The 14,980-nt window shown below is 36.3% G+C and overlaps 1 protein-coding gene across 12 annotated transcripts in view; it reads left to right on the top strand.

Moving 5' to 3' along the window:
* Positions 1-14,980, top strand: part of ADGRG6 (adhesion G protein-coupled receptor G6) — a 138,227-nt gene that overhangs the window by 92,166 nt on the left and 31,081 nt on the right. For all 12 annotated transcript variants that reach the window (XM_072719650.1, XM_072719674.1, XM_072719631.1 and 9 more), the window contains 8 exons: positions 2,747-2,889; positions 5,484-5,595; positions 6,677-6,741; positions 7,373-7,583; positions 8,577-8,748; positions 10,365-10,505; positions 12,939-13,058; positions 14,683-14,728. In XM_072719650.1, coding sequence (XP_072575751.1) covers positions 2,747-2,889; positions 5,484-5,595; positions 6,677-6,741; positions 7,373-7,583; positions 8,577-8,748; positions 10,365-10,505; positions 12,939-13,058; positions 14,683-14,728 — 1,010 coding nt within the window. The remainder of the gene's footprint in view (positions 1-2,746; positions 2,890-5,483; positions 5,596-6,676; positions 6,742-7,372; positions 7,584-8,576; positions 8,749-10,364; positions 10,506-12,938; positions 13,059-14,682; positions 14,729-14,980) is intronic.

Here is a 14,980-nt window from a genome sequence, read left to right as displayed (position 1 = left end):
TTCAATTGACTGAATAGATTTTACAGATTTATAGCCATGATGATGGAATATACTTCTTTTCAGATGATATATTCTTACTAGGAGAAAATAAAAATATAATTTTTAAAATAAATTTATTTTTTATTGGTGTTCAATTTGCCAACATATAGAATAACACCCAGTGCTCATCCCATCAAGTGCCCCGCTCAGGGCCTGTCACCCAGTCATCCCCAACCCCCGCCCATCTCCCCTTCTACCACCCCTAGTTCGTTTCCCAGAGTTAGGACTCCCTCATGTTCTGTCTCCCTTTCTGATATTTCCCACTTGTTTTTTCTCCTTTCCCCTTTATTCCCTTTCACTATTAAAAATAGAATTTTATATGAGAGTTGGCCAGAGAGTTTTTTCTTTTTTTTTTCTTTTTCTGTTTAATATTAGAGAAGCAGATGTGTTTAAGTTATAATTGAAACTTTTCTAATATATATTCAACAGATTGGCTTGGACCATCTGATCAGGGAAATTTGTTTTTATCTTCATTATTCCTTGTCCTTTGTGATCTGAAGAATAGAATAATTATTTTAATACTATATTCCTGATGGTGATTGGTCACCTGTCACCTGAAGGCCACCTGGTCACCTGATGGCGATCTAGCCTTTACTGCTAGATCATATTGATTCTTTGCCACACATTTTGTCTAACAATTGGGGCAGACCTAGTTTGGGGTGTCACCAATGCTATATCCTACTCAGGAAGTCAATATTGTCCTTTTAGTGCACCTACTGTGACTCTTTTACTACCCAGTAACACTAAAGTCCTCCATCATTAGTAGATGTCAGTACCTCAGAAACTCTTGCTTGAAAAACATTTAAATTCATTGAATCTCAGTTTTCTATCTGTCAAACCAATAAGTAACTTCACAGAAAATTATAGGGAAAGGGAACCAAGGCCATGTACATGGAAAAGTACAGATGTTTAGTTTTTCTTTGGTATAAATCTTTGTTTTAAAATTTTTTTAATTGCTTAAAAGCCTGTTTTAAAATTTTTTAATCATTTCAAAATTGTTTCAAAACGTATTCTTAAAAAATGTATTCTTATAGTAGTCTTTTTCTCCCTCTCTTTTTTCTAATATCTATGGCTCTGGTACTCATTGATGAATCTTTATAGTCGTTCATAGTTTTTCTCTCAAAAACCATGACTACTAGTTTTACACACAGACTTTTTCTTTCAGTTTGGTTGTAACACTTAACATAGACCATAACCTCAGATAATGCTATCATCTTCTATTGCCTAGACAGATAGGAAACCAAAGCCACAGAAACGGGTTTATTCAAATAAAGGATGATTGATGGTAACAGCTGATGAAACTTTGTGGAACCATAAACTAGTTTCAGTTTTCAGGACAAGAGAGGAAAATACAGAGATAAGACCTGTGAAAATGCATGGCCATTCTTGAATTGCTGAATTTGGGTATTCAGTATTATCACAATACATTGTACTCATTGTGTTCTCAATATTAAAGAGAAGTAAAAGGTCATGTTCCCAACACTAAGTTCTCAGTAACTGGAGTAGCAAAGCTTATCTTCCAACAATAATTTAATCAAAGGATACTTTCCCTAGGGCATTTACAAAATTGGGAAATTATCACAGCTCACCATTATATTTACATCTATGTCTCACTCAGCTGAAAGCATGATTTATATGTGAACCCTGAGTAGATCATTTTTGAGATAGCTTTTCAGACTGAATTATGAGAACAGCTCAACACTTTAAGATTAGCACAGATATTCAGAAGAAAAAAAAAATGGGAGCTCTTCTTTAATTTTACCTAACCTTGAATAGCATAGGTTTCATTTTGTCTTTCTTCTTTTAGCACCACAAATATATCAATAGTCTATTTCATTTTTGTTAATACCTACATAACTTTATAAATAAAATATGCTATGCCTCTCTACTGGCAATACTTATTTCAAAAGCAGCGCTACTACCTTGATTTTTGCAAATTTTGATGTCTACTCTTGAGTATAGCTATGATTACAGTGAAATAGAAAATTATACTATTTCAAAATGTAGAATGAAAAAAAATTTTTTTAGAATGAAAAATTTTGATGGGGCTTTTAGGGTACATCTCTGCTTCTCATAGAAATATTTTCTTTTTAAAGACATTCAGGGGCAGACAGTCTGTAAACTTCTGTAATATCCCCTCCAATCACCATGTATATTTTAAGTATTTATTTTGTACCTCTTCACCATACAGCATACTTGCAAATGCTTCCAGGAGATAGAAAATCATTATCACAATTCTGGAGATATTTGTAACACATTTGTAGACAATAACACCCTTAATAATTTTAAAGTCAAATGATTAGTTTAGTCAGATTTGTTGGAATTTAATTTTTCTAAAAAAATTTTTTTTGGCTACAAAGAAACAATGAGGAATTAACTATTAAAGTATGGCTCTGTCTTGCCTATATACTATATATAAGTATTACTTAACATATTCCTTAAAAGATATGAGCTGATATGATATGATAGAATTATACATGTGATATCCTATATAAGCTATTCATACTGAGATATTTTTAACATTACAATTTGTGGAGTGACAGGAGTCTTTGAGTGCCTTGGCCTATTACTCCAGTCTCAATGTTTCATGGTCGGTAGTCCCTCTTACTACCATATCCAAGTGTTCTGTTTTTCCACCAAAAAAAAAAAAAAAAAATCAACCACCCAGTCAGCAGTTCTAACAATTATATCTGAAATGCTTTTCTAGGTTGGTGATTTGGGCTCTTCTAGTTTACAATGCTACCAACAATCCCAATTTAGAAGGAAAAGACATTCAACAGAAGCTCTTAAAAAATAATGAATCCCTGGATGAGGGCCTGAGGCTGTATGCAGTGAGTGTGAAACAACTGGGTAAGTGCATTCAATTTTTTATATGTATTTAATATAACCATTCAGGTTTAATTGAAGCAGCAACAACAGTATTTTTCCTCTTTGTATTGTTTGCTTTTTTAAAACTATTTTTTTCTGATGATGAAATTCATCATATTGGTGGCATAGTAACAAAGGGGTGACGTGGGTAATATAAAAGATATCAACACCTATGAATCTAAGGGAATCAAAGAGGCAGAAGAGAATTTATACTTGATTTTGGGGACATATTCTAGAAATACTAAGAATTTGAGCAAAGTGCCAGGACAGTCTTAACCAGAATTGGCTTCAACTTCAGAAATAAAGAGTGGATATATGTTTCTATGGGAACTTTAATGAGGTAAATCTTAGAAAAGGCAGTTTCTTATTAGAAAACATCTCCTTCTCTTATGTTTTCTATCTTTATTAATGATATCAGTGTCTTCAGAGGAATAGGACAGAAATCTGGGAATTATCCAGGATTGAGAGTTAGTTCTTACGTAGACACCATTCATATCCTGAACTCCATCCACACACGGTACTGCTTGTACCACCTCAGACTACGCTGTGTTCCTTTATGCTTCTCTGTCTTGCCCACACTGCTCTTCTGGACTTTCACCATTCACCTGCTTATCACATCATTGTTTTAAAGATAGCCCAAAGTCATCTTTTCTGTGATGTGTTCTATGACATCATCATGTATCAATAGGAGTCATTGCTTTTGAGCCTCTACTTCATGCTGTCCTGATACCTAGAACACTGTACAAATTAGAAGACCATAGTATTAGACTGGACTTTCTTATGGATATTATCTTTAAACAGAAATCTTCTCTGACTTGAGAACACACCTGTTAGTTTCTTTTAACACCCTCGCTTCCTACCTTCCCTAGCATCCAGCACATTCCCTAGCACTTAAATACTTGAAAAAATAAGTGAATGAGATTCGATGGAAATATTTTGGAAAAGTTAATGATCACAAATATGGACAACAAAAAGTGAAGTTATTCTAATGTTACAGGATTATAACTATTGATTAAGCATATTAATAGAGATCAAGAGAAAACTTTGACATTTTCCTTATGCACACTCAGGAGGCTGATGTTAGAGAAGCAAGTATTCCTCAGTCTCTAAGAGGCTGATTCCAACTGAGGCCAGAATCCTGGTGTAATAAAGAAGCAGGCATCCCTGCTTCTATGAGAAACTACCCATATGTAATGTGTCCACATACACAACTACAGAGAACTCATAGAGGTGGCAAAATACGAATCATTGCTGTCTTCACTATCATGAACAGTTTCTGAGCCTCTGTGATGAAGTGCTTGCTTATTAACAAATGGCATTTCTTTTTTTTTAAATAAAGATTTTATTTGTTTACCCACAAGAGACACAGAGAGACAGAGAGAGAGAGGCAGAGGGAGAAGTAGGCTCCATGCAGGGAGCCTGACATAGGGCTCGATCCCAGGTCTCCAGGATCACCCCGCGGGCTGAAGGCAGCACTAAACATCTGAGCCACCTGGGCTGCCCAACAAATGGCATTTCTTGAGGCTTGGGAGAGTCTACATGCTTCATGTGACAAAAAAATGTCTCCGTGAGGAGGTAGCTTGACAAATGGTAGGTTAGATGTAACAGGGAAGCTTTGTGAGGGCCGGCTGGCCTCATCTCTGTCCTAGGAGCCTGCAGAATCCCAGAAAACTCTCTTGCAGACCTAAACATATAATTTATACTACTTAATTTAGGTTCTATAATTTATTGTTTTTCTGCAGGTATGCCTATGAGGAAAAGTTTATAGCAATTGAAAATATTAAGGCCAAATCCTGATAAAGTTAAGACTCAGAATGTAGTTGGGAAAGTTCTTTAAATGTTCAACTGGTGACTGTAATACCAGTTCTCAATAGTCTGCTATAACTTGCTATTCCTCAGTCCAGGAATAATACAATTTTGTTGTCATTAATATATTGCTTTTATTTGGATATTTTTAAAATTGTGGAATCTGAGTTATTTATGTCATGACACTTGCCCAGAGAGTTTTCCAGCAACAGATGGGATGATTTGAGGGTGAAGGCATGTGTGAGAGACATGTGATGCTGGTTCATGGGTCTCCTTTTGCCATTCCCCCAGCAAACTTCCAGGCAGAAGATACTTTCAGAACAGGTGGAAATTTTTCCATAAAATATGCTTGCAACTCAATGACAACAGGATTGATGTATTATTTTATAGGCTTTCCTTTTGGGAAAAAGATCATATTACATTTTGAATTTTTCAAGATCATCATTGTATGTAGTGTTTATTTTTTGAATAAACCTTTATTTTACTAATTTTAGCTGCTAATGATTTATGTTAGAATAATGATATATGTTTCATGATGATACTCCCATAAGTATGACTTTGATTTGGATAATTTTTATATCTGAAATGTACTTAAATGCTTATTTTTCCTAATTTCTAAATGTTTACCAATTCTGAACATAAAACAACTAGTATCTTAGTATTACATGAAATAAATACCTGAGTACCAACATTGTCATTTTGCTCCCTCTTTCACTTCTAACTTCAAAGAATAGATTAACATTTCCATGTCGGTTCTCACTTCCACATAGGTTTATGTCCTGCTGATGAGGATCCCAAAGGCTATCATTGGCCACTCATCCCACCTTCTGTATACAACCTTCCCTGTCCAGGAAAGCAGGGGTTTTATGCTTCACGGACATGGTAATGCTTTTATTGAATCTTGCCAGTAAAGCTCCACATTATCTACCTTCCTGGGTTACACAGGCTGCACAGTAGTTCCCACCAATTGTATATTGATTGGAAAGTCTGTGAATACTTAAATCATAGACTTCATGGAGGGTAAAAGATAAGGCAGGTAGGGTACCAAGAAAACCCTTTTTACTCCAAGCACCATGCTATTTTAGCCTTCTACAAAGAAAGAGGGAGAAGTCTGGAAACCACAGGGTGGGTCTAGAGCAGAGCACTTTGTATAAGGATGAACGAACTAACTCACAGCTTTGTAACATGCATCGGAAATTCCAAAACTTTTGAACAATTTGGAGTGGTTATTGTTGGAATTGGAAGAGGCAGAAAAAGAGGGAATAAATTCAGAATCCATGTTAGGGCAGACTGCTAATGGAGACTGTCAGGGTGTAGATTTTCCATGTGTTTACCTCAGAGACAGGTTGATTGCAGAGGATTCACTGATTAGCAAGTGAGACCCAGCTCTTCACTCTCTACCTCACCCCCTGTTAGAGTTTTCTCATGGGGGTGGTGAGATCAGAAATGGAAACTGCCAGAACTTTGCACATTCTGCTGTGTTTGACATACGGTAGGGAGTAAAGAAGGGAGAGTTACTGACCGTAGTTTGAAACAAGGCTCTACCTCTTCCTAGCTGTGAGACTTTGGAATATTCTTTTATTTCCCGAAGTCTTTTTTCCTCACCTTTGAAGTGTGTATTGTGATCTGCTTTACAGTTATATGAGATTAAAATCAGATTTTATCAAAGTTCTTAAAGAGATATTTGATCCATGTTACTGAACACTTTAACCTTAGTAACCTGATATATCCTAGCTGAGGACACATGCTATTGCTGGTATAGTATTATGTTTCCAGGATACATGGCACCTGATTTTTTTCCGATAAGAATTCTTAGTGGGAGTTTTATTTCAATATATTACAATTTTATTTTCAAAAGAAATTTACCTAGATATCAAGGCAAATTCTCAAACATATTAACTAATTTTGTCAGTTATACTGTCATTTATGCCAAATATTTGAAATACCTTGTTTTGTTCTGTAGTTATCGTGACCCTGCCAACACATCTTTGGCCTACTGGGGGCCTCCTGATATCTCCAACTGTTCAAGTAAGTGAGCGAGCAATTTTTCTTCAGTTCTCACAGGCAAAGTGAAATGACTTCATAGTTTTCATTCTCTTGAGATACATTCTTCTGCCATACGATAGCCATTGTAATATTAAAAGCTAAGCAAGTGATTGTTTTACATAAGGTAGAAAATTCTTTTTTTCCCAATTCTAACTTTCTTGTATATTCTGTTGGAAATTAAAAACAGACAATTTTAGAGAAGATGTAATACATAAATAAATATGTATAAATTAATATTAATATTGTTATTCATTTGAGAGAGAGAGAACAGGAGCCAGGAAGAGGAGCAGAGGAAGAAGCAGATGCCCCCTGCTAAGCAGGGAGCCAGCCATGGGGCTCGATCCCAGAACCCAGGGATCATGACCTGAGCTGAAGGCAAATGCTTAACCGACTGAGTCACCCAGGCACCCCTAGTTGTGTATTAGCTTTAAAAAGCAGATACACACTTATTTTTTGTGATTCTGGGGACATTTATCTTAGAACTCTATATGATTATTGGTCACTCCAAAGTTGGGGCTATGAAGTGGAAATATTATAGTATGTTTTGGATTCCTGAACTATTCAAAATTTTGTGTGTGTGTTTTGTTTTGTTTTTTTTTTTGTTTTGTTTTAGGGGAAGCAAATGAAGTGGCCAACCAGATTTTAAATTTAACTGGTGATGGGCAAACCTTAAACTCAGCCAATATTACCAGCATTGTAGAGCAGGTGAAAAGGATTGTGAATAAAGAAGAAAATATTGATATAATGCTTGGTTCAACTTTAATGACTATATTTTCCAATATCTTAACCAGTCCAGACAGTGACTTGCTTGAGTCTTCTTCTGAGTGAGTATTTTTTTTTCTTCTGGAGAGTAAAATTTATTTGGATACATGTTATGTAATTTCTATTATCTGAACGCATGGTGGGCAGCTTTCATCATTTAAATATCCAGAAGATCTCTGAATATTTCCCAATATCATTCACAAAGTGAACTTCAAAGTTGTCTATTTTCTTTCTTGAGAAAAATAATTTACAAAATGATTAGGATTGTCCATCTGGCAAGATACATAAATAGCCCCAGAAAAACATAATCAGTATGTCATTTCTCATCTGAAAAAATGTTAATTGGAATTAATTCACAAGATAAGCTACTATATATATTAGCATAGGATACTTTGCTGGCAGAGGAGACACTTAGCAAACGTTCAGCTCACATCTTTTAGGCACAACTTTGTCACTGTAAGTTCTGTCTTATGGACTGTGACACAGATATGCCACAGCTATGTGATCCTTGTACTTCAGGAATGAAAATGTCCAGGGTAGGTGAAATGTACCTGTTTTTACACAATTAGTTTGCATCCAGTTATTTCATTTAATATGTTAATATTTCTTCTGTTTCCTTCCTATCCACCAAATTTCTTCAATAAAAATTTTATATTTGTTAAAATGTGTTTTTTAACTTACCTTATCTACATAATAATTACAAACTTTTTTCATAGTGTCTTAGAGTTAAAATAAATGCTTTGCCTCATTATTTTCCTTGCTTCTCACTCAGTTATAGAATAAGGAAAGAGAGGTTAAGAGGTAAAAAACGGTATTTGTTTAGAGTGATTTAATTGTTGATATTCCTTAAAGCATAATATTTCTCTTGAGGATGCATTTATCACTATCGTTCTGTGTTTTAACTGATACTGCGGTTTGGGGTAATTTTGTTGGTATTCATGTTAAGGTCACAAAATATAAAGGCAATTTTACCTGGTCTGTATTTTGTCCTGCAAGTCACATGTTTATAAGTACATAAAACATGTTACTTAACAATGGTATTGTTATTTCTTTAGAGCTTTAAAAACAATTGATGAATTGGCCTTCAAGATAGACCTAAATACCACATCACGTGTGAATATTACAACTCGGAATTTGGCCCTTGGAGTATCATCCCTGTCCCCAGGGACAAATGAAATCTCAAATTTTAGCATTGGTCTTCCAAGCAATAATGAATCCTATTTTCAGGTAATGAGCCAGTGGTTTCTTTAGTTTTAAGAAATAAAAGAGATTAGAGAAATAAAAACTATCTGATCACTTGCCAGTTACTACTTCAAGATCTTGGTCCACTGGTTGCAGGCAGGTAGGTCAGAACGCTGGCTAAGGTTAATAGTAGCAGTAACCACAGGTATGTAGATGCAGAGAGGAGGTATTCTTTTAGAGCCTGGGTGATGGGGTAGTCAGCTTACCCTCTACAAGTGGTGATAGTGGAACTAAGTGTTAAACCATCAGTGGGAACTACCCCATTGACAGTGGTGGGAGGAGATCAGTTCAATCAGAAGAAAGGGCTTAAATAAAATGTTTTTTAAAAGGGTGGGGAGGAGCGCCTGGGAGGCTCAGTGGTTGAGCTTATGCCTTCTGCTTGTGACCCCAGGATCCTTCAGGTAGTGACCCCAGGATCTGGGATCAAGTCCACATCGGGCTCCCCACAGGGACCCTACTTCTCCCTTGGCCTGTGTCTCTGCTTCTCTGTCTGTGTCTCTCATGCATAAGTAAATAAAATATTTTTTTTAAAGAAAGGGCTTTATTAAGGACCCAGGTGGGAAGAAGTGTCATGTATTCAACTGTGCCAGTGGTTTTCAAATTGCATGATAACACCTGGAGGACATGTCAAAACAGATTGCGGGGTACCATCCCAAGAGATTCTAATTTAGTAGGTCCTAGGTGGATCTCCAACGTTTGCACTTGGAACAAGCTCCCAGGCATTGCCAATTCTGCTAGTCTTTGAATGGCACTCTGAGAACCAGTGGCATGAAGCTGGGGAATGGTAGGCAGTGATGAGGCTGGACAGGTTAATGGAGAGCCTCTCTGATCTGTGGAAGTGACCCTTCAGCAAAGATTTTTCAAGTTCCTACTGTATGTTAGTGCTAACCATGGGGGCAAATGAAATGATCACAACACCATCCTAGGTGTGGGAGAGCACACGAAGGCATGTACTACTTCTCTACTGTGGAGGTAAACCAAGATAAAATATTTTAAAATCTGGTTGAAAGGAAGAACATTTCTCTGCTTGAGAGTAGGGGCTCTTGTGGAAATTTCTGTTTCACATTCAAGAGTGAAAATTTGGTCATGAGCCTCAGTCTCATTCCAAGTCCACTTGCAGGAAGACACTCTTTAGCCTCCTTGGTGGGTTCTGGAAAAGTGATATCCAAGAGTATTCATAAAGCCTCAGTTGTTTCCTCTGTGCAGAGATGCTCATTCTCAGCATTAGACTAATTAACTCTAGTCTTTTTTTCCCCTGCTTTGTAGTTTTCTGTCACTAGGTGTTTTGAGAAAAGCTCAAAATCTATTAATTGTAAATCTACGTCTTATACTTGAAAATGTTAACTGATTAGTCTGTTTCTCAATTTGCCTTCATTAAAATCCATGTGTCTTCCATGTGTTTCCATGTTTGCAAAACTCAGACGAGATACAGGCTTTTGTGTGTAGGGATTCATTCAGGAGGGCAGTGACTCCAGTAGGGGTAAATAAAGTGAAGCCCTGGCCCTAGCTGAGTAGCTGTTCTCCTGCCTTGTTCAGTTTGTGGAGTAGTTATCATTGCAGTTTGTCTTTACTTGAGCAGTGTATCTCTTTGTGTGTGACAGATGGATTTTGAAAGTGGACAAATGGATCCATTGGCTTCTGTAATTTTGCCTCCAAACTTACTTGAGAATTTAAATCAAGAAGATTCTGTGTTAGTTAAAAGAGCACAATTTACTTTCTTCAATAAAACTGGACTCTTCCAGGTATGGGTTCATTAAATTATTTTTCAACTGCAAATTGAGTTTCCTTGCTCAATTATAAAAGTAACAGTTTGGATTCCTTGAAAATATATGAGGAGGCATAGAGAAATTAAACTACTGGATCTTCAAATATGAAAAATTATAACAATTATTTAAGCATTTTATTTCAGGTAATTATATGCATATTACAGGACGTGTTTATGTAGGTTTTAAAAATAAATATTAGATTAAGACTTACATGGTACAATTAGGAATGGAATTTGTGGAGAAGTAACTATCTATTATTCCTTTTGTTAAATATTTTATGCTCTCCAGCAATTTAGACCTTCAGAGTCAAAGAAATTGTGTGCCAAAGGAAAAGCATGGTTTTTGTTTCTGTTTTTTTTTTTTTTTTTAAATTCAGCAGGAAGCACTGTTTACATAATGAACAGCATTCTTGGCTTTAATCAGTTTTCCCATTAATATTTCAAATGACCTTTGGCCTTCACACATCCCCAGAGTGGGGTGGCATTGTGCTGAGCACATATTGTCATTTTTATTGGCATCATTTTTAGATATTAGAAAGTCCACTGCCAGCAAATACTGGTGACCTCTGATTGCCTTTGAAAGTGCAACCCAATTCAGAGAGTTTCACTGAGCCCTTTTTAAAAAATAAAAGTTATCTATTAAATTAAATACACCAGTATATATTAAACAATGTCATCTGTATAAGAGAAAATAGCCAAGTCTCAAGGCCAATAGAATTGTTTCTAATTCATTTACAGAAGCATGGCAAAGAAATACCATGAAATCATTTACAATAATTCTAAAATGTTAGTTTTTTTCAGCAAATGTTTTAGAAACAAGCTACATAAACTCTTTATGTAAATTAAGAACGTAATTGCTAAGTAGTCTGAAGGATTTAGTAGCTATAAACAGGTAAAACGACATTTATTAAAATTATTTGAGGCTTACAGCGCCACCTTTAAAAGCAAAACAGAAATGCAGTGTGTATCACAAAAATGTGACTGGTGATAGAGGAGGCTTTGTTCAGAGAAGTTGAGCCCAGCAGGGAGGCTTTGGGAGAAGGGTTAGAACTATAAGAATCTGACATTGTTTCATCTTGAGTCTGTCTTCTGCACACTACCTTTCCCTTCTCCCTCAGCATCTCCCAATCACCATATTATTATTAGGAAACATATGTTTGGTTTTTAAAGTAAATTAATAGCAGAATCCAAAGATTTTAAGGGTTCTATGGTAAACTCCTAACTTAGTGAATAAGATATGAGTATTTTTTTTAAAAAAAGACAGGGTATCCATAAGCCATTACCAACTTTGTTGAGCATGATCACAAAAGCAAAGAAAAACTATATTCTGAGTGCTGAGATTTATTTGGCATGTAAGAAATCCTATGATTATTCCCAAATAACTGATTATAAGCTGAGATTTATTTGGCATGTAAGAAATCCTATGATTATTCCCAAATAACTGATTATAAGCTTCAATAGAGAAGTGCAGGTAGTTTGACAAGAAAAGCACAAGGGAGGAAGAAGTAAGAGATGGTCTTGCTGAGAGACATACTGTTGGCCCTAGTCATTTTTTGAGCACGGGATTCACTGATTTGATTTCCTGACAACCTTGTCTCTGAAGGGGAAGCTACCGAGGGTGGCAAGTATACAATCACAGAAGGTAGAAGTTCTGGTTGGGGGTGCCTGGGTGGGGCAGTTGGTTAAGTATCTGACTCTTGATTTTTGGCTCAGGTCACCATCTCAGGGTCATGATCTCAGAGTCATGAGATTGAGCCCCTCCTCAGATCTGAACTCAGCATGGAGTCTGCATAAGACTCTCTCCTTTACCCTCTCCTTCTGTGCAATCCCCCCTCCCCGCAGCCATCATGCTCATGCTCTCTCTTTCTTTCTCAAATAAATAAATCTTAAAAATAATTTTTAAAAAAGCTGTAGTTCTGGATGGGACCTTCATCTAGTAGAATTACATTTAGTTGTAAGTTACTAAACACATCAGGCTGTTGGCATGGATATGAAATTTTTTTTAATTTTCACACCATATTTCTTTATGTTTTTCTAACAGCAAACAACTTCATCTGTTTTCTAGGGCAGGGAAATGATCTAATTGTTTTGTGGCTTTTTATGAGTATATTATTTCTGGGTTCACATTGTTTCAGATGTTAACTGGCTGACATCAGCCATAGCAATCAAGAGTAGGTTTTATGAACACTGCCTTGCAGCATTGGCTCATAATGTTCCCTCAATGTATTTATTATAATAAGGGAAATAGCAAAGCTCTGTCAGGAAAGCCGGCAATTTGATTTTATAAACAGGATGTTTTATAATTGAAAATCTTAAATGTAAAAAGTGCTGACAGTTTGCGTGTTTGGGAACTCCCAAATCAAATAAAAGGATACTTCTGATGAATAATCCACTTTTTTTTCTTTAAAAGGATGTAGAAACCAAGAAAGGCACCTTAGTGAGTTATGTGATGGCATGCAGTATTGGAAACATTACTATCCAGGGTCTGAAGGATCCTGTTCGAATTAAAATCAAACACACAAGAAGCCAGGTAAGAAAATGCTACAGAGAACAATGGAAAAGAGGCAAACTATTTCAGAGAAGTATGAGGCCTTTTTGTTCCCTGACACAGTAAGAATTTTATTTTACTGGCACTTTTTTTGAGGGGAGCAATTTTCCAAAAAGGGGAGAACAGTTAATCAGGTGGGTACTGTAGTGTCATGTTAAATACTGGCAAGTGGGGAGACTCGTCCATCTAGGGTTCAGTCATGAGAAGAATGAGAGTGAGGAAGACAACCTCTTTTGAAGGAACAACATATTGCTTTGAGAAATCAGATGCAGTTGCACAATCCTGCCGTTAAAAAGTTTGTGGGTTTTTTTTTTTTTTCAAGTCAGAAATTCCTGCTACTGGGAAAGCAGAAGGGAAATAGGCCAGGATGGACTTCTTTTTTTGAGAGGTTAGCAGTTATCTAAAATCTTGGCACATGTTGCTTTTTTGTTGCTTCATTGCCCTTGCTATCGTCTGTTTATTTGATAAAATTATACAGGGCTTCTCATGGTCCCAGGTAAGGCCAGGCACAGGCTTTCCCCTCCTTGACGGAGGGCCCACTTGTGATTCTCCCATTTATTAGGCAGTCAGGAAGGCAGGCAGGAAGGAAGCTGGCTGATAAGAAATGAGGCTTGGAAGTTAAGTCATCTAAGAACTAGCCTTGCTTTGTCACCGAGCCCTCTGAGACTTCCTTGTTCTACCCTTTGGCTTCCTTTGTTTCAACTCCTTAATGCATGAAGAATTTTTTTTTATTGTGGTAAAATATATAATATAATACTATTTTAACCATTTTTAAGTGTACAGTTCTGTGACATTTTAGTACATTTATGTTTTTCTGCACACATTGTGCCATTCATCTCTGGAACTGCTTCATGATCCCCAGCTGAAACTATGTACCATTATAGAGTGGCTCCCCATTTCCCCTCCTCGGGACCCCACAACCACCATTTTACTCTCCATCTCTATGAATGTAACTATTTGAGGCACCTCATGTAATTGACATCGTATAGTATTTGTCCTTTTGTGACCTGCTTATTTCATTTGACATCATCTCTTCAAGGTTCATCCATGTTCTAGCATGTACCAGAATTTCTTTCCTTTTTAAGGCTAGATAATATGTATGTATAATACATATGTATGTATGTATATCTCCCACATTTTTGTATCCATTCATCCATCAATGAGTACTTTGATTGCTTTCACCTTTTGGCTGTTGTGAGTAATGTTGCTGTGAACATGGATGTGCAAATATCTGCCTGAAGCCCTACTTTCAATTCAGGGCACATACTAAGACATAAAGGATAAATTTGAAGATGAAGTAAAATTACAATATAAAGAGCTTTGATAAATGCTAAGAATATCATTTTATGGTGGTACATAAATAGTAACCTTTAGGTAAATGGGAAGCACATTTCCTCATGAGGTTATGGTTGGTTTCCACTTGAAGTCTCTGTGAGAGGAGATCCTTCTGGACTGCCTGCCATTCTTAGGTTGTATCAGCATGACTAATACTGGTCTATTTCTTTGTGAAAACCTTAGCATTTTGACTCTTTTCCCATATTCAGATCCTAAGATTTTTCACTTATTTTAAACACAATTTCACATGTTTATTCTTATGTTAATATAGGCAGTGCCTCATCCCATCTGTGCCTTCTGGGATCTGAACAAAAACGGTAAGTTTTAAAATATTGGCTGTCTTAAGAACAACTGAATTTTAAACATTGTTAGACACCCCCGTTTCCTTTCATTCCACCCCAGCCAGAGTGAGTCACAGTGTAAGTGTGATGACAACTGAACTGCAAAGTTTAGTTTAGGTAGCAGAGGAAGTGAACCTAATTTCTGCAACTTTTTACTCATTGCAAGAAGAAATAAGTAAACTTAATTTTTTTTTATACCAAACAACCTCTTTGATTTCAGATAACAGT

The sequence above is a fragment of the Vulpes vulpes genome, chromosome 1, assembly GCF_048418805.1.
Source record: "Vulpes vulpes isolate BD-2025 chromosome 1, VulVul3, whole genome shotgun sequence".
Lineage (NCBI taxonomy): Eukaryota > Metazoa > Chordata > Mammalia > Carnivora > Canidae > Vulpes > Vulpes vulpes.
The sequence above is the reverse complement of the archived record's forward strand: the minus strand, read 5'-3'. Positions and strand labels throughout refer to the sequence as shown.